This window comes from Hippopotamus amphibius, chromosome 3, assembly GCF_030028045.1.
Source record: "Hippopotamus amphibius kiboko isolate mHipAmp2 chromosome 3, mHipAmp2.hap2, whole genome shotgun sequence".
NCBI classification, from domain to species: domain Eukaryota; kingdom Metazoa; phylum Chordata; class Mammalia; order Artiodactyla; family Hippopotamidae; genus Hippopotamus; species Hippopotamus amphibius.
The window spans coordinates 78453807-78473322 of NC_080188.1; the positions used below are offsets into that span (position 1 = coordinate 78453807).

General features: G+C 39.0%; 1 protein-coding gene across 3 annotated transcripts in view; it reads left to right on the forward strand.

Annotated features, from left to right (window-relative positions):
- The first annotated feature begins 4491 nt into the window (after positions 1 to 4491).
- TMEM184C (transmembrane protein 184C) overlaps positions 4492 to 19516 on the forward strand; it is a 30859-nt gene continuing 15834 nt past the window's right edge. For all 3 annotated transcript variants that reach the window (XM_057728167.1, XM_057728169.1, XM_057728168.1), the window contains exons 1-4: positions 4492 to 5198; positions 12779 to 12909; positions 13002 to 13038; positions 13709 to 13914. In XM_057728167.1, the coding sequence (XP_057584150.1) occupies positions 4980 to 5198; positions 12779 to 12909; positions 13002 to 13038; positions 13709 to 13914 (593 nt within the window). In that variant the 5' untranslated portion in view covers positions 4492 to 4979. The remainder of the gene's footprint in view (positions 5199 to 12778; positions 12910 to 13001; positions 13039 to 13708; positions 13915 to 19516) is intronic.

Sequence of the window (19516 nt, forward strand, 5' to 3'; positions counted from 1 at the left end):
AAGTTAAAACTTGAAAGTTTGATATTTTAGCCTGTACCACTTTTATTTTCTTCCCTACTCATTTGGTGCATAGTAAACAATTTTCCCTCCATTTAGGGGGAGGAGAGAAAATGACATATTACAAAATTAGGCATACTGTTTAAGATCTGCTCAGAGCTCTCCCCTGCATTCTTGCAACCTTTAAATCTAAAACTCACTTAACTCTGATTGGTTAGCACAATCTCAGACTCTGAAGGCAATATATTCCTAAAGGAAAAAAACCTGAGGCAATTTATCTAGACTTAAAGTCAGCTCTACGCAAAAAAAAAAAAAAAAAAAAAAAAATCACTCTAACCAAGAAGCTTCTTTCAGATTAGGTAGAGAGTATATACACACATAGACAAAAGACATTGTTTTAGTTATCCATTCACTGGAACAAATGCATCACAAACAACTGTAAACTTAGTAAGGTAAAAAATCATTTCATTATGCTCATGGATATTTTTAACTTCATTTTTTTACAGCAGTTTTAGGCTTACAAGAAAATCGAGAGAAACGTACATTGAATTCCCATATCCCCGTCCCCCCCGCCAACACACACACACACACACACACACACACACACACACACCGCCTTCCCCCTTATCAGCATCATTCACCTGAATGGTACATTTTCCATCAAGGATGAATCTACACTGACACATCATAATCACCCAAAAGGCCACAATTAATCACCCAAAGTCCACAGTTTACCTTAGGGTTTAATCTTGGTTGTTGAGCCTTCTGGGTTTGGACAAAATTATAATGACATACATTCACCATTATTGTATCATATACAATATTTTCACTGCCCTAAAAACCCTCTGTGCTCTGCCTACTCAGGTTACCCCTGCCTCCATCTGGCAACCACTGATCTTTTTACTGTCTCCACAGTTTTGCCTTTTCCAGAATGTCATATAGTTGGAATCATGCAGTATGTAGACTTTTCAGATTGGATTCTTTCACTTAGCAATATGAATTTAAGATTTCTCCATATTTTTTCATTGCTTGATAGCTCAATTCTTTTTAGCGCTGAATAATACTCCATTGTCTGAATGTACCACTGTTTATGAACCTGTTCATCTACTGAAGGACATCTTGGTTGCTTCCAAGTTCAGGTAATTATGAACAAAGGTGCTATAAACATCCAAGTGCAGAAGACTTTTGTGGACATAAGGTTTCAACTATCTTTGGGTAAACAATAAGTAGTGTGATTGCTGGATCATATGGTAAGAATGTGTTTCATTTTTTAAGAAAGCACCAAACTATCTTCCAAAGTAGCTGAACCATTTCCCTTTCCCACAAGTAGTGTATGAGAGTTCATACGTTGGAGAAATCCCCACCAGCATTTGATGTTGTCAGTTCTAGATTTTGGCCACTCTATACCGTGCGTAGCAGTATGTCATTGTTGTTTTAATTTGCATTTCCCTGATGACCTATGATGTGGAGCATCTTTTCATAGGCTTATTTGACATCTGGATATCTTCTTGGGTGAGTTCTGTAAAGGTCTTTGGCCCATTTTCTAATCAAGCTTTTCTTCTTTGTTGTTGAATTTTGAGTTCCTTGTATATTTTGGATAATAGTCCTGTAACAGATGTGTCTTTTCCAAATTTTCCTCCTAGTTTGTGTCTTTCTTCTAGTTCTCTTGAGATCATGGATTCTTCAGGTCAGGAACTAGGATAAGGCAGAGCTAGAATGGCTTCCTCTGGTCCACAAGTATAGCACCTCAGTTTGGAAGACTCAAAATGCTGATGGGTGACTCCAATGGCTGGGAGCTAGAATGGGCTTCTCCACTCACGTGACAGGCACCTGGGCTGGGCTCACTGGAGGGCGGGGCTCAGTTGTGACTGTCACTCAGCATACCTTCAAGGGGCCTCCTGATGTGTCTTGGGCTTTTCACAGCACACCAGCCTCCAGCAGTTAGAGTTCTTACACAATGGCTGAGAGTCCCAAAAGCAAGTGTTCCAACAGACAAGGCGGAGTTGCACGGCCTTTTATGACCTAGCCTCTGAAGTCATATGGTGACTATGATCACTTTCACTATACTCGATTGGTCAAATTAGTCACACCCCGCCCAGATTTAAGGGGAGGGGGTACAGAGTCTTTATTTTTATGGCAAGAGTTAAAAAATTGCAGCCATATTTTAAAACCATCACAGACATTTACATAGAGAGATAGGGTGATACGTGTCAAGGGGTTAACAGTACCCACCTCCCTGAATCCCTCAAAACGAATTTTGTTAACCTATTATTTTAAGTCAGACTAATCCAAACATATCCTCTATGGATGGCAAAATTTCATCTACCTATTTTCATGTGATTAGTAACAAATAAGCAGAAACTTCATCTTATTTATGTAAAATGCATCAGGAATGACTAACAGCTTGCTTCTGACCCTGATACCATCTGCTAGTTATAACCATTTTTTATTTTTCAAACACGATTAAGCTCAGATTCACCCTCAGACTTAGTCTAAGTCATATCCAGAAAGAATACAGAGAATACCTCTAGCAAGTAAAGCAAGTACACCAGGATCACGCCAGCATTACGGTTGCTGAAATCAGCGGCGATTCCCTGTCTCAGTGATTATTAGACTTTAGTATTTCATGGACCAAGAACAACTTCAGAAATAAACTAAATGGGAGCAAATAAAGTTACCAACTTTTTCCAAAGTAAGAACATTTAGAAAACAACTACTCTATCATCATATTAAAAAAATAGAACAGAGAATTTCAAAATAAAGCATAATCCTTTAAAATGAATAAGTTTGACTAAATGAAAAAACTCACTGTTTTTTTTCTCATTTCTCTGCTGACCTGTAGAAACTTCACCATGGATGGACTCCAGTTCACACACTGGTGTGGGAAACCACCTGTGCATCTTGACATTCCGGTCCCTTCCCTTCCTTGCTTTATTCTAATAGTTCTAGAACTTTAGCTTGCTCCTAGAAACTCAATCTAAAAGACAGACAAATAAGTAAATGATTAGAACACAACATGAGTGCTCTAAGGATGGGGGGCCAGGAATCAAGGAAGTCTTCACAAATTACGTGCAAAAGATTTGCCCATGAGAAAGAATGGGGAAGATTATTACAGATGGCAATGAGTGTGGCTGAGAGCACAGAGACAATCTATGTATGCAGTAAGGAAGACTATATTGTGTACCAAAAACATAAAGTAGTGGTCATAACTGGTTGTAGAGTAAGGGTTACTTTTCTTTATTCTTCTATTTTTTTGAAATTCAACAATGGAGTATACATTAATTTAATGATCAGGAAATTTAAAAAAATAACGATTTCAATGTTGTAGGTTAGCTTAGGAAGAACAAATAAAAGGCCTATTTCCCTTTAAGAAAGCAGTTTGTATTAAAAAAGAGGCCAGGTTGTAAAAAGGAGATGTTATCAAGCTCCAGACTTTGACTAGGACAAATGACACTGGGGAAGACAACATTCCCTCAGTGCCTCCGTGAGAGTCCTAGGCTGGGTGTACTCAATGCTGTAAGCCTTCTTGTCCATATGTGGTCATTAATCAGAAATTCTCAGGTGGCAGGTACTGACAGGTCCGATGCTGGAGTCAGACACCAAGGTTAGAATCCCAGCTCTACCACTAACTAGCTTAGTGAGCTTCACAAACTACTTAACCATTTGAATCTGTTTTCTCATCTGTAACATGGAAAACTTGTCTACTTTTTGGGATTTTTGTGCAAATCAACTGATGTAAGAAAAGCGCTTAGTACAGTGCCTGAGCCTCAGAAAATGACAGATATAGGACATATTTGTACATCTAATTGAGAAGTAGATATGTTTGTTCCATTGGTTTTGAAAGGCTTTAAGATCCAATTTGCCGTTTGTTTGCTCCATAGGTACAGCTAAAAGCTTTAAGCACGTAAAATTTCTTTGTCAGTTATAATGTCAACCTTTTGAAATTTAAATGTACGCGAGTTTTTAACAAGTTCCAAGTGCAGTATTGCTTCTAAAATTAAGCTATCCCTAGAATGATCCTTCCGCATAATCCCCAGATAAGTGGCTCTACCCCTAGATTCTAGCAACTGACACAAAACTAGGTGGACGTTTCCCATTGTTTTTTTTCCTGTCTTCTTAGTCCAACTGACTCTGCTATCCACTCCCAGAGAGAATCGGAGATTTCTGTGCAGAAAAAGGTTCAGCTCTAAGCCTCTTACCCAGGCTTTCTTAAAGCTGGAATAGAGTCAGCAGAACAACGTGGCAGAAGTTCCTCAAGTGTTCTCAAACGACCTGAGCTGCTTGCAGAACCCTCCTGGGCCAATAGGCCACCTGGCAACGATTCCTCAACTTCCACACACCTCGGCTACTAACCTTGTACCCTGGGTACGCGTCGCAACAGCCCCGCCCCCCACAAATAACCAATCAGAGAGTGGGAAGTGAGCCGGATGGGGCGGGCCTATCTTGGCGCTGTCCACGAATCACCGACCTCAGACAGCGGAGGCGGAAGCGGAAACTCCGGTTTGGCCTTGGGTTCCGCCTTGGGGGACTGTCCCGTGCGAAGGAGTGAAGAAATCCTGGGGCTTGTGGGTTTGTTTTCTCACCTCTTATCTATCAGCGGAGTCGGCCGAGGAGGGGCCTGCGAGCGCGGGTGGGAGGGAACTCCACCGGATAAGAAAAGAGAGAGCGGGCAGGCAGCCGCGGGGCAGGACCGAACTGAGTGCAGGGTCTTTACAGGCCGGTCCCGCTCGGCGCCGCTCCCCTCGAAGCCATGCTGCAGGCGGAGCTCTGGGCGATCCCCAGGTGAGGGCAGCGGCTCTGCCGAGGATTCCACCGCGGAAGAGGTGGGGAGATGCAGGGTGGGGAAGAAAGAATGCTGCCCGCACTGCTCCCCGGTAGCACCCTGAGCCGCCCCGTTTGTGGCAGCAACAGAAAGCACAGCGTGGGCCGAGGAGGCCGTTCGATCTGCTGGTAAAGTCGCCCACCGGCTGTTTTTCCGTAGTATGCGAGTGGACAAAACAGCCAAAGAACAGGGCTCCCCATTACCATCTCCTTCGAGCTCTCTTCCCTTGCTACTTGGAGCTGATTTATGCGAAAACATGCCTTGCACTTGTACCTGGAGGAACTGGAGACAGTGGATTCGACCTTTAGCGGTGGTCATCTACCTGGTGTCCATAGTGGTTGCGGTTCCCCTGTGCGTGTGGGAGTTACAGAAACTGGAGGTAAGAGGGCCCCGCACCATCCGCCTCTACCCTTTCTTCTACCGTCCTGCCCAGCAAAGGTAGCCTGTTTTTATCCCGGATGCTTAAAACCATGTCATGTAATGAACCCGTGACATAACCAGTGTGGTTGTTCACGGTTTTTCAAAGCATGCTGCTGGTGGAGTTAGGACCGAGAAAATAAAATATCTTAAGATAGCTGCTTCGGAGAGCACTGTTTTGCAAGCATTCATGGATTCCCTGAAAGTAAGGTAACTTTATTCCTGAAATCTAATCTGTTCCAATACTAGATTTAACTAGATCTCTTTAAAGACCGGGTGTTGAATTCTATTAGCGTTTAACTAGCTTTCTGAATTAAAGGATTCAAGTTGGTTTAACTTTGTTTTTACTTTAGAAATTAACTCTTAACAAAGGTTTTGCAAAAAGTCCCCTGTATATTTTTTGATGTCATGTTCTTATTATGACATCAATAAAGTACTACAAGCTGAAAGACTCCAAGGTAAATACTTAACTAAGTACTTTATAAAAATTGTAATGAGCTTTAAGTTTGAACTTAATAAAATCCAGGGTAGTATTTTTACTTAGAAACAACTATTTCACAAGAGTTATGGCAAAACCATGGCTATTTTAGCCCTTTTGTGTGGAAATGATCTTTATATAATTAAATGAAATGTATTTAATATATGTTTGTTTTCTGTATGTTCACTCAGTTTTTTTGTTGACTTTCCCATTAAGCATAGTCCATATAGTTATTTTTAGTATTACTATAATATTACACTGCGTTAAGTATTTCTTATTTGTTACTTAGGTTGTTTCCATAATTTGTCTATCAAAATTCAAGTGTAGACATCTTAATACAAATAGGGATTTCTTACTTTCAAGTATTTCTTTAGAGTATTTCTTACTTTGAAATATAGGAACTATTTTAAAGATTAATAATATGTATAATATCAACCAAATTTAAGATTTCTCTTAGTTATTGGTGTCAATGACAAAAAAAATTAGTAGTCAATCTAAGAAAGAAATGGAAATCCCTGTTTGAGCCAAACTGAGGATTAGAGTCAGGAGACAGTCTCTCAGAGAGCTCGGAGGACTGTTCTGAAGAGGTAAAGGGGGAAGTGAGTATTCATGTGATTTTGGTGAAGGGGGTACGTGCCATCGAGCGCACATCTCAGTAGAAGTTCGCTAGTAACGAGGCATAGACATCTTAGTTAATGGTTTTAGTGCTTTTCTAAGTATAGGAAGATGCAAGCATCCAGGTTCATAAAAAATTTCTCCTGAAAATATCTAACTATCTGAGGGCCAGTTTTGCCAATTCTCCCAGAGCACAGAGTGCCAAATCCTGCTCTTCACCCTGAATTCCTTTCTGAGTGTATTGTAGGTCAGCACCCACAGTGGCTAATGACTTGCTTCTTGTAGAACTGGGTGATGGGCAACATTCTTTATTTTATGATCCCCTCCCTTTCAGTCTTAATTTCGACCAGGGTTTTGGAGACATTTCATGACCAATTTGTCCCATGGGGCTAGGAATGCTGGTTCCCAGGTCAGGTGAGGATTTTGTTGATAGGCCACTCAATGTGCTATTACTGGACTAGGCTCTGTTAACAATAACCAAAAGCCTCTGGCCACCTGTCTTACTAGTCTGTTACTATCCAGGAAATGGTTCCCTTTTGTTGCGTCTTCCCATATAGAAGTTGTTACACGATTACCATCATGGATCTTATAGAGCTATATATTTGGTCAATTGTTTCAAGTGGCCTAATCATCATTAATTTTATCTGAATCTCAGTCACACATTTGGTAATGCAAGAAACAATAATATTGTAAAACAGGCGGAATACAAACAATATAGCTAGTAACATTAATAAGGTCATAAGTAAGTATTAAGCTAAGAACTTCATTAGGTGCAGCCCAGTATCTCCCCGAGTCGTATGACCAGTCTGTTCTGCACCAATCGCTGTCTTTAAGAGGAAAAGTATATTGGTATTGCACATAAAGCTCACCAGAGATGTCTGCACTTACAAGGCAAGTGGTGGGTTATCGTAACCCCTTTCAGAATTGAAAAAAGAATGTTATCTTCTAAGGAGTTATATAGCTGGTGCCAGAAGGAGAAAAAGTGATCATTATGGTTGAGCAAGTATTTCTGCCACTAGGGAGGTCTGGTTAACACCTCATGCAGATGCACAATGCAGCTAGAGGGGAGGGAGGAGGCCAAAGGTCAGGGGAAAAGTTCTATGTGTAAATATTTCTTGTCTTACCTTAAAATGTACATTTTTATTTCATCCTTGATGTCAGCTGTACTTTTTCAGTACTGGCTTTTAAGGAAAATTTTAATCTACAGTCTCCACTGCTGACACCCTGAGCCAAATTCTCATCATGCATTGCCTGGAGTATTCTGAACACACCAGCCAAAATATCCAGTTAAAACATAAGTCAAATTATATGTGTCCTCTTAAAGTTTTCCAGTCCGTCCTAGTCCTGGATTAAAAGCCAGTATTCCTAACTATGACATCAAGGCCCAACAGGATCCGATACCACCCCTATCCCATCACCCTCTGACTTTCTCTCCTCAGTTCCTGGGCCTCCTCACTTGCTTTGTGCAAACAAGCAGGGCGTGCTCCCTCCTTAGGGCCTTTGCATGTCATAATATGCCTTTCTCCAGATGCTATTCTCATTCGTTTGTGTCCTTCAGGTTTTTACTTCAGTGTCACCCAGCTACGCTGTTTAAAAATTGCAAGCTTCCCATCCTCAACTCTTCATATCCTCTTCCCTTCTTTATTTTTCTTAGGGCTCATCACCATCTAACACGATACATATTTTACTTATCTTGTTTTCTCCTTCTGCCCAAATATCTGTTACTTACTAAATGATTGAGTCCCAGTGGTAAATCAGGCTGGTATTCTGTATGGTTAGGGAGAGAAATACGGCACCTACTTGCATGGAACTTCGTGGTGGAGACAAACACAACCAACAAAAACATATCAATAAAATAAAATGATGTAAAATGCTATGAAGAAACTGAAAAAAAAATCTAAGAAGTAAACAAGCAGGGCAACATTATTACACATCTTCAAAAGACAACTCTACCAGCCTATGGGAAAAAGTGGAAGTGGAAGCTCTTTAAGGTAGTTCAGAGGTAGTGGGTACCTGGGCTACAATGACTTACGGCCCAAGTCAGAATAGCAGAAATAGAGATGGAAAAGAGAATTTTAAATATCATTGGAATCGAAGAAACAGGACTTGACAGAGGATTGGCTTGGGGAAGAGAGGCAGTGAGAGAAAGGGGGATATCAGGAACTGCTCTGAGGTTTCTTTCTTGAATGGTGATGCCAGTTACCAAGATGGAAACTGGATGGATAAGGACAGGTTTGAGAGCATCTGAGTTCTGTTTGGGACACTTAGTTCAAGGTATATGAGAGACATTCCATTCACATGGGCACGTCAGATATGCCCTTGGAAAGGCAAGTCTAGAGCTCAGAAAGGTTTGAGCTGAAGATATAAATATGAGTTGTCAGAACAGAGATGGTGTTAAAAGCCATAAGAATGGATGAGATTATAAAGGGGAAGAAGAAGAAAAAGTAAAGGATGTAGCACCAACATCTAGAGGTCACAGGGAGGAATAGGAACTTATAATAAAAAAGCAGCAGCAGGGCTTCCCTGGTGGCGCAGTGGTTAAGAATCCACCTGCCAATGCAGGGGACACGGGTTCGATCCCTATTCTGGGAAGATCCCACGTGCAACTGAGCCCGTGGGCCACAACTACTGAGCCAGTGCTCTAGAGCCCTTGAGCCACAACTATTGAGCCCATGTGCTACAGCTACTGAAGCCCACGTGCCTAGAGCCTCTGCTCGGCAACAAGAGAAGCCACTGCAATGAGAAGCCCACGCACTGCAACGAAGAGTAGCCCCCGCTCACTGCAACTAGAGAAAGCCCACACAGCAACGAAGACCCAACACAGCCAATAAATGAATGAATGAATGAATGAATTTTTTAAAAAAGCAGCAGCCAGCGGGGAATTAGAATGCCAGGAGCGGGCTGTCATGGAAGCCAGAACAGAAGGACAAAGTACTGAGCAGTCTGCTGCTGAGCCGTCCGTTGGTTTTCACAGTAGGAGGGTCATTTGTGATCCTCGTCATGGTTTCTATGGAGGTATCAGGGCTGAAACTAGAGGGAGTTGTTTGAAGAATAAATATGGAGTGAAGAAGTGGTACCAGGATATGAAGACAAGTTTTTGTTCATTGTTTTGAGTGTTTTTTGACTCAGGGAAATGAATGGCACAGTAGATAGAGAGGAGTGTGGATTTAGGGAGGGTTACCCCCCAACCATTGTGTTTTGTTTTTAAGGTGTTAGAGACACTAGCTACAGCATGTCCCTAAGATACAGTATGATTTTCTTTAATCCTCTTAAAAGTCCTGAAGCGTAGGAATTATCCCTGTTTTACAGATGTGAAAACTGAGATGGATAAGGGGCTAAAGTGACACTGTCCTAAGTACGTAATATACAATCATTCTCATTATTCCCTGGATGAGTTTATGTCTCCAAATGCTTAACACTGTGCCCAGCATATAGTAGGTGCTCAGTAAGTCCAAATTACCACTATTGTTTTTAGAACATCATTACTATTGTTGCAATGGGGCAACAGTTCTGTTCTCGTGGGATAGCATTTTGGGATAGCATTTTCGTTGGGATTAGGTTTGCAACTGAACACCTAAAGCAAAGTTACATGCATCTGAATGAGCGCTAGAAAAAGTAGTTGACATGTTTAGAGACAGTTTCGTATGAAAAATATTTGTCCTTTAAACACTAGACTCATAATGCTCACCCTGTGAGAAGTCAGTGGGAACTAAGGTTGTAGAAAACTGGAGGTTCGGCTAGCCCTTCCCATGCCTATGGGGCATATACTCATGACTGGAGTGGCCAGGTGACCATCTGCGCTACTTAAACCATCTCTCACTCTCTTACTTGGCTGAGCCTGGATAAGTAAGGGACTTCCCTGGCGGTCCAGTGGTTAAGACTTCACCTTCCAATGCAGGGCGTGTGGGTCCAATCCCTGGTCAGGGAGCTAAGATCCCACATGCCTGGGGGCAAAAAAAAAAACAAAAAAACCCACCATAAAACAGAAACAATATTGTAACAAACTCAATAAAACCTTTAAAAATGGTCCACATCAAGAAAATCTTTAAAACGATAAAAAATAAATGCACACATGATGTCACACTGCTGTACATTCATTTCACCCTGCCCTACTGGTCCTATGTCCCAAGTAGCTACTCTGTGGAAGTGCTCCCCCTCTTGCCCTCAGGACAAGTGGGCCCAGAAAGCGCTCTCCTACTTCTCTCTACTTTCTGTTCTGAAAGCCTTTGGCTGAGGGACAGTTAACTCACTCTTGGATGCTGGTCTTTAGTGGTTTTTTTCTTTCCCCTCTGCTTTCTTCAAGTTACCTTAGGAAGAAAGTCTACACTACTTATCTCCTCCTTGTTTTGTGAGCCCAAAAAACCCAACTCATGGCTGATAAGTTTATTGTTACATGTATCCTTCTGTCAGTGTGTCTCAAACGTAAATCATTTATTTACAGATAAATGTAAATTAAAATAAATGTAATCATATAAATAATTTGTACAGATACCTAGAGTTGACTTATAATGTTACCTAAATATGTATACACATAAAATAGGTTCAATTTCTTATGCACCACAGCTTTTTAAATAGCTCAAAAATCAAAACAATTAAAAGACCAGTGGTTCAAATTTGTGGCATTAATGTAGACAGGTGATGTTTTTCTGAAACTAAATCACCACTTGCAATGTAAAACTGGTACTAACTCTATGATGCAAGAGTTTTTAAGTTTGGAATCTCTAAAGTGAAATGACTCAATTCTCCAGTCACTTGTTTTATGATCATTTGAAAAAGAACTTTCTTCCTTATAGCACGCAGAGGACACTTGGCCTTTGTTAGTCACGAGCACATCCTCTTTCTCTCAAGTCTGCCACCAAGCTCTACCTTTTGGCACTAAGGCAATCATAAAAACAAATGTGGGCATTAAAAGTACTTGGCAATACCATTCCTAATGATCACCTTATAATAAAAAAGGTCTAGAATGTATTATTATTGTCATCATTAAAATGAGTACTGAATTTTAAGTGAAATTGAGCCAAGCAAAAATCTCTAGAAAATGATTGCTCAGACATTCTTTTCAAAATCTTCACCTCTGCATATTCTTTTGAGTTACTGTTTTGATTAATCTCCAGCATTCAGCAAGACTTTGTTTTTCAGGTTTTTCATACAGTTGAATGTAGAAATTCGTTGTTGTAAAAATACATTTGTTCTGTGTACTTTTGTTTTCTACTTCTTTAATCTTTGACCCTTGGTGAAAAAAAGCTTGTTCAAAACAGCAAAAACTACAAGTTGTGGACTTCAGTTCTATTTCCATTAACTGCTCACGTGCCTCAAATACTAAAAAATAAATGCCCACCATTTTTGCTTTAAAAAGTTAGCATTTGCTTTGTTTGTTTTTTGTTTTTTTGTTTTTGTTTTTTTTAAATTAAAACGATTCACATTCTTCAAGGCAGGAGTACAAGTTAGTATAAAAATTCATTCCTAAGGACCCCTCAGATAAAACAGAGGTTCACCTAAATTTGTTTCTACCAGAAAGCAAATGGATTTCTTCAGCTCTACCTTAGGATGAAGTAGTTCAAAGTGTATTTTTAGAAACTGAGCTTTTAAAGGATAAAATATTGATCAGATATTGACATTAAAAAGAAATAAGATCTTTTGAAAAATGTGATGTCCTGAGTTGATAATGTTGTGTATAAGAGGGGCAGTCTAACTCCCTTGGACAGGAGTTGTGGCAGTGCTTAGCAGATGGGAGGGTGAAAAGACACGATACCTGTAAAGAACCTAGCAAAGTTATCAGGCAAGTAGTCAGCACTCAATGAGTGTTCTACTGACATGTTGGGTAACGGTTAAATTTGCAGAAAACATTGGTAGATATTTATCCAGACGTAAAAGCGTAAAAGTAGAGGAATAAACCAAAAGAAGATTTTTAGATTTGACTTGCAGAAAATTTTAAATCTTCTGTACATCCTCAATCACAATAATCAAATATAAAAGGCAAATAACAAGCTAGGGGAAGTGACATGGTGTTAATATTCTTTTTTTTTTTTTCTTTTTTTTTTTTTTGGTTGGACTGGGTTTTAGTTGCAGCAGTTGGGCCTCTTAGTTGCGGCATGCATGTGGGATCTAGTTCCCCGATCAGGGATCAAATTTGGGGCCCCTGCGTTGGGAGCACAGTCTTAACCACTGTGCCACCAGGGAAGTCCCAGTGTGTTAATATTCTTAATGCATACAGCACTGTTACAAAAGGCCCTATGAGGAAAAATGCTCAACCCCATGAGGAAAAATCTAGCCCCCTCCTTCCACAAAAGCACAAACAGGCTGTTTATTGAAGAAGAAATTAAAATATTCATTCAGAAAATATTGAGTCTTGGTAACGAATAAATAAATTTTTTAAGTACAAATATTTTATTTAGCTCTTTAGTTTTAATATCAGAGAATTTATACTAACATGTTCTTTGCTACTTAAGGTTGGAATACACACCAAGGCTTGGTTTATTGCTGGAATCTTTTTGCTGTTGACTATACCTATCTCGCTTTGGGTGATATTGCAACATTTAGTGCATTATACACAACCTGAACTACAGAAACCAATAATAAGGTAAATCTTATATGTTTTGATTCTATTAGTGTTGTGTTGACTTATAAATATGATGTAAAATGTTTTAAATTTATGTTTTGTTTTCCAAATAGGATTCTTTGGATGGTACCCATCTACAGTTTAGATAGTGTAAGTATGCTTCATTTTATCTCATTAACTAAGAACTTGTTTGATGACACTAACTATAATTAAGGTAATAAAAGTAATGTTGCTTGGCAGCAAGGAGTCAGGTTAATAAGTGAAAAGGTTCACTTGTTTTTAATGTTAATAAGAAGTATAACCATAGAAAAGGCAAAGGTTTTAAAATTTCAGATTAGTAGCTCTTAGTCCTTTAAAGAATATAATACTTAAAATTACATTATCATCCTTTTTGTTTATTATAATATTTATTTGGATCAAAATTAAAATCTTCCCCACTGGATCCTAATATATGCAGTTGTTACAAATAACTGCTTCAATTCACCTAAATGTAAAGAAAATGTATTTAACATCATTTTCTACGATCATGTCAAGAAGTTTCGGATTATATTTAAGAACTCAAGTACATAATTTAACTTCTCCATATTCATTGTTTACCTTCAGCACAAATGTTTTCGTTTACCAATATCCAAAATGTTTACTGCTTTTAAAAAGTCATTTCACAGGTTGTCTGGTAGTGATAAAATTTAGAAAGTTTGTTGCAAGTATGTGACAAGACAGCTCAAGCTTAAAAATAGGCTTATTATGAGTACCGTGAATTGGAGTGGTAATTCATTTTATCATAGCCACAACTGTTTTTAATATCTGTGCTTCTTCATAGTGGATAGCTTTGAAATATCCCAGCATTGCAATATATGTGGATACCTGCAGAGAATGTTATGAAGCTTATGTCATTTACAACTTTATGGGATTCCTTACCAATTATCTAACTAACCGGTATCCAAATCTGGTATTAATCCTTGAAGCCAAAGATCAGCAGAAACATTTCCCTCCTTTGTGTTGCTGTCCACCATGGACAATGGGAGAGTAAGTATGTTTGGTTTTATTTAAGCAGATTTAAGTATCATTTCTCTGAAAAGCAGTGTGTTAATTACTATATGCAGGACGAAAAGTATAAGAGAGAGTCCCTACCTTCATGTAGTTCATAGTTAAGTTTGAAGACTAACAAAACACATTTTTCTAATTTACACATATAAATTAGTCTGTTTTACATTATTCTTCCTAAATAGGAAATTTAAAATGTTGTAGGGGAGGGGCTTCCCTGGCCGTCCAATGGTTAAGACTCTGCACCCCCACTGCAGGGGGAACGGGTTCGATCCCTGGTCAGGGAACTAAGATTCCACATGCCACGCGGCACAGCCTAAAAAAATGTTATTGGGAGAAAAACCCTTAGAAATCATTTAATCAACATCCTTTTACAACTGGGAACCAGGGTATGTAGAGATTAACTTACTCAACTTACATAGCGAGTTAATGGCAAAATCAGATCTAAGACTCAAGGAGAAGATAGTCTAGGTGGGGACTTAGCATTAGATATGAAATAAGAGCAACAAATAGCAATGTTTATTCTAGTAATATATAAGTTAGTTGGCCTTATTATACATCCATGTAGGACAGTAAAGGAAAACAAAGCCGGAAAAGTTAAGTTGAAACGAAGATTGCATTTACTCTATGAATGAACCATTGGGTGTTTTTCAGCAGGAAACATTTGAAGATAATGTTACAGAAAGATTAATCTTGTAGTACTATACAGGATGCATTAGAGCGAGAAGAGTCCAGAAGGGGAAATAAATTAGAAGGTTATTATCATAGTTCATTTGTGAGATAAGCTGAAAAGGAGGGGTGTGAAATTAGAATAGAAAGGAAAGACAATAAGGGAATGAAGCTGGAGAATCAACAGGATTTGATCACTGATAGATGGGGGTATAGGTGAAAGTTGCAAGCTAAGGTAACTGGAATGACTTGGCGGAATCAGTGTAGATATATGACCTAGGGTTAGTTATATTGCCTTCCATGTAGTACAGAACCATTTCTACAACATCAATACTAAATGTAAGTGTCTCTCCTTAACACCTTTGCAGTGACGGGGAGCTGCCTATTTGAAATAATAAGCTCCTAAGGTGTTTATTCAACAAATATGTATTGAGCACCCAGGATGTGCTAGTTTATAGATATATCATAGTGCATATAACAGATGTGGAACTCATAGAATGTAACACTTGATTTGGAATTAAATGAAGACACAAATATATAGTTACATATTTTAGGAAACACTATGAAGAAAAAAGAACAGGGGTCTATGAAAGAGGAGTGTAATGGAAAGGTAACATAGGTTAGGGGTCAAGGGAGAGATATTGTACTCAACTCCAAATACAGCAAGAACAAATAGGGATTTATATTGGGGATTCCTAGGTGGCGCAGTGGTTAAGAATCTGCCTGCTAATGCAGGGGACATGGGTTCGATCCCTGCTCCAGGAAGATCTCACATGCCACGGAGCAACAAAGCCTGTGCGCCACAACTGTTGAGCCTGTGCTTTAGAGCCCGTGAGGCACAGCTATTGAGCCCATGTGCTGCAACTACTGAAGCCCAAGCGCCTAGAGTCCGTGCTCCGCAACAAGAGAAGTCACGGCAATGAGGAGCCCGCGCACCACAATGAAGAGTAGCCCCCACTCAACGCAACCAAAGAAGGCCGGCGCACAGCAAAAAAAAAAAAAAGAGAACAAATAGGGATTTATAGCCAGAGAGATTGGGGTGGTCACTGGATGGAAAATTCCTAAGAGGAAACCATCAAGAGTACGGGGATTCTCTCTAAACTGGCCTAACAAGAATCTTCTAAAGGCAGGCCAAGTAAACATCAAGAGTGAGGGATGAGGAGCTTGATCAGATATCAAAGATAATCAGACACTGAGGGTGGGGTGGGGGTGATGGGTGTCTTAGCAGGACTTTTTGCTCAAACTGACTTTACAGGCCAACGACAGGGCCTAAGGATGATGCCTAGCTGAAAAGAAGGCCCAGAGAAGCCCTGTCTAAAGTTTGGTCGAGAAGAGAGAATGTCTTTTTCAAATGAGAAGCCATTATAGGATGTTAAGCAGAGGACTGGTATCCAAGTTTCATTTTCAAAGATTACTGTGCTTTTTGTAGACTGAACTGAAAGTAGGCATAGATGCAAGAGATTGCAGTGGTCCAGTAAATGTGGTGGTGGCGGTGGTGGCGGTGGCAGCTGCAGTGACTTGGCTTTGATCAGGACTCTTCTGTTAATACAGAACCTGAAATGAGCCTCTACTGCCTCTTCAGGCTGGCTCATCACAGTTAGCAAGTGGTCAACTAAAACCCAAAACTTTTTCAAATGATGCTATAGGTCAAAATTTCCTTTTTCTGTGCTCGTGCAATTGATTTGTTCCTAACTACACAAGCAATGACATTTATTCTTGTTAAAGCTCTGTGTTGGTTTCATTTTTTCCTGAGACTCTTGAGTTCTGACAGCTGCTACCTGAATCATGTCAGCAGTGCATCCATAACTATAACCCAGGTTTTCCTGCCTTTGATGATATTAAGCATTTACCAGAGCCATACCGTTTAGGGGTGTGGTTTTAGTGATATAAAACTTCTCATTCTCTTGTATATAAATACATTTTAGGTTACCAGTCTCCTTCTTTTAGATAACTGGTGTTATATATCTGATCATTAATCAGGCTACAATTGTTGAGGATAATTCGGTATAATGCTTTGGTTTTAAGATGCAAATGCCATGGCAAGTTTCTGGTCCTTAGATGTTAAAACTAAGTCTGCTTTTTGTACTCTGATTTCTGTAACATAAGCAGTGAGCACAGTGAGTTTTCTTTTAATGAATATTAGATTTTGTGTATGTCGGTTTGTGAGAGGACGGGAACATTTTACCTAAGTGATTTAATACTGTTATGAAACAAATGTTTTCAGGAAGCAATACCAACTCTTACTATGTATTCCCTTCCTCTTGTTTCTAAAATTTGGGTCACAGCCCACTAAGTTGCATTTGACACAATTTGAAAAAATTTGCTCTAGAGTATATACCTTGGAGTGGATATGCTAGGTCTTTAGGTTTTGTGCAACTTTGTGATAAATTGATTGCTGAAGTGGCAGTACCAAATTACTCTCCCATTAATAGTAGAAAAGATTTCTTTCTAATTGAACCACACTCTCACCTATATTTAGAATTACCGGGACTTCTTTATGTTTGCCTGTCAAGAGGGTATAAAGGACTTCCCTGATTAGTAGTGAGGTTGAGCAACTTTCCATATGTTTATTAGCCATTTGCATTTCCCTTCTGAGAAATGATTATTTCTCTTTCTCATTTTTTAATGGGTTGTCTGTAGGGGATCTTTTTATATATAGATACTAATTATTTAATGCATGTTAAAAATATCTTTTTCTAGTTTTTGGCATGTTTTGGCACTTTTACTGTATCTTTAACAACAAATTAAAGTTGTGAATTTTTATTTTGTTGAATACATCAACCTTATTTTATAGTAAGTACTTTGCGTCTTGTTCAAAAAATTCTTTCTGACCCCAGGATTATAAAAATACAGTCCTGTGCTTTTCTTCTAAACATTTCATATTTTTTCCATTAACGCTTATACACAAGGACTTCCCTGGCAGTCCAGTGGTTAAGACTCCGTGCTTCCACTGCCCAGGGTGCAGGTTCGATCCCTGGTCAGGGAACTAACATCCTGTATGCCATGCAACTCGGGCGAAAATAAAAAAGGACTTCTTGATTTTTTTCCCCCATATTGTGTGCAATTTCATTTTATTCCATTGGCTTACTGATCTAGCATCATTCTTTGTCTTCTACCTCACTGTTCTATGTTGCCATCTCTGCCATAATGTAAAGATTCCATAAAGATCTTTCTCTGTTTTATTGGTTAACTTTTCTATCCCTGGACCAATTCCATACATTAACTACTACAGTTTATTAATAAGCCTGGAAATGAAGGGCAGGTGCCCAAGCCCTGTTATCTTGGCTATTCTTGGGTGGGTGCTCTTACACATAAATTTTAGAATCAGCTCGTCAGGTTGTTTGAAAAGTTTTTTGATTGGAAGTGAATTCAATCTTTAGTTTATTAACATTTTTATGATTTTTTGAGTCTTCTTATCAGTGAATATGGTCAGCTTTTTACTTGTTTAGCTCTTCTTTTATCTTTTAGTATAGTTTTCTCATAAAATCATTGGTTGACCTTATAAACATATTTTCTTGCGATTATAAGTGGCATCTTTTTTAAAAATTAGTTTTATTGCTGCCAGTGTGTAGAAGGGCAGTTGGTGTTTGCATATTGAGCCTGTATTCCAAAATCCTGTTATATTTTCTTAGTCTGTAGATCTTAAGTTCTCTGAATAGCCAGCCATCTTCAAAAGAAGGACTTGGTTGCTTTGTAGTCTTTATACCATACATTTCTCTTTCTTCTCACTGTGCTGATGAGTACCTCTAGACATTTTTGTATCATTCCTGGTTTTAAAGGGAATTCTTAAAATTTCACATTTGAATTTAATGTTTCTAAAGGTATTTTATAGGCATCCTTTATTAGGTTAAATAAACTCCTTTTTATCCCTAGTTTGTTAAGAGTATTTAATCATAAATAAGTATTGAATTTCATCAAATGCTTTTTCTATACCTGTTGAGATGATCATAATTTTTTGCTTTTAACCTGTTAATGTAATGAATTAGATTAATGGCTTTTGTAATGTTAAAATCCCCTTGCACTTAGAGGATAAATTTTAAGTGGTTATGATGTATCGTTAGCTTTTCTACATCATCATAAGCTTTGGTTTGCTAATATTTTGTTTAGAATTACTACATCTTTGCTCATGAATGAGATTAGGTTATGATTTTCCAGTCTTATACTGTCCCTGTCTGGTTTTCCTTTTTTGTTTAAGCTCTTTATTGGAAAATAATTGCTTTACAAATAATTGTTCGAGCTTTTGAGGTACACTAAAGTGAATCAGCTGTATATTACGTATATCCCCATATCCCCTCCCTCCTGCGACTCCCTCCTGCTCTCCCTGTCCTGGCCCTCTAAGGTAGCACCCATCATCGAGTTGATTTCCCTTTGTTATACAGCAACTTCCCACTAGCTAGCTATTTTACAGTTGGTAGTGTATATATGTCTATGCTACTCTCTAACTTCGTCCCAGCTTCCCCTTCACCCCCCGCCCCCTCAACCCCATGTCCTCCAGTGCATTCTCTACATCTGCATCCTTATTCTTGCCCTGTCACTGGATTCATAGGTACCTCTTTTTTTTTTTTTTAGATTCCATATATATGAGTTAGCATACAAAATTTGTTCTTCTCTTTCTGGCTTACTTCACTCTGTATACAGACTCTAGGTCTATCCACCTCGTTACATATAGCTCCATTTCATTCCTTTTTATGGCTGAGTAATATTCCATTGTATATATATATGCCACATCTTCTTTATCTGTTCATCTGTTGATGGGCATTGAGATTGTTTCCATGTCCTGGCTATTGTAAATAGTGCTGCAGTGAACATTACAGTACATGTTTCTTTTTGGATTATGGTTTTCTCTAGGTATATGCCCAGGAGTGGGATGACTGGATCATATGGTAGTTCTATTTTTAGTTTCTTAAGGAACCTC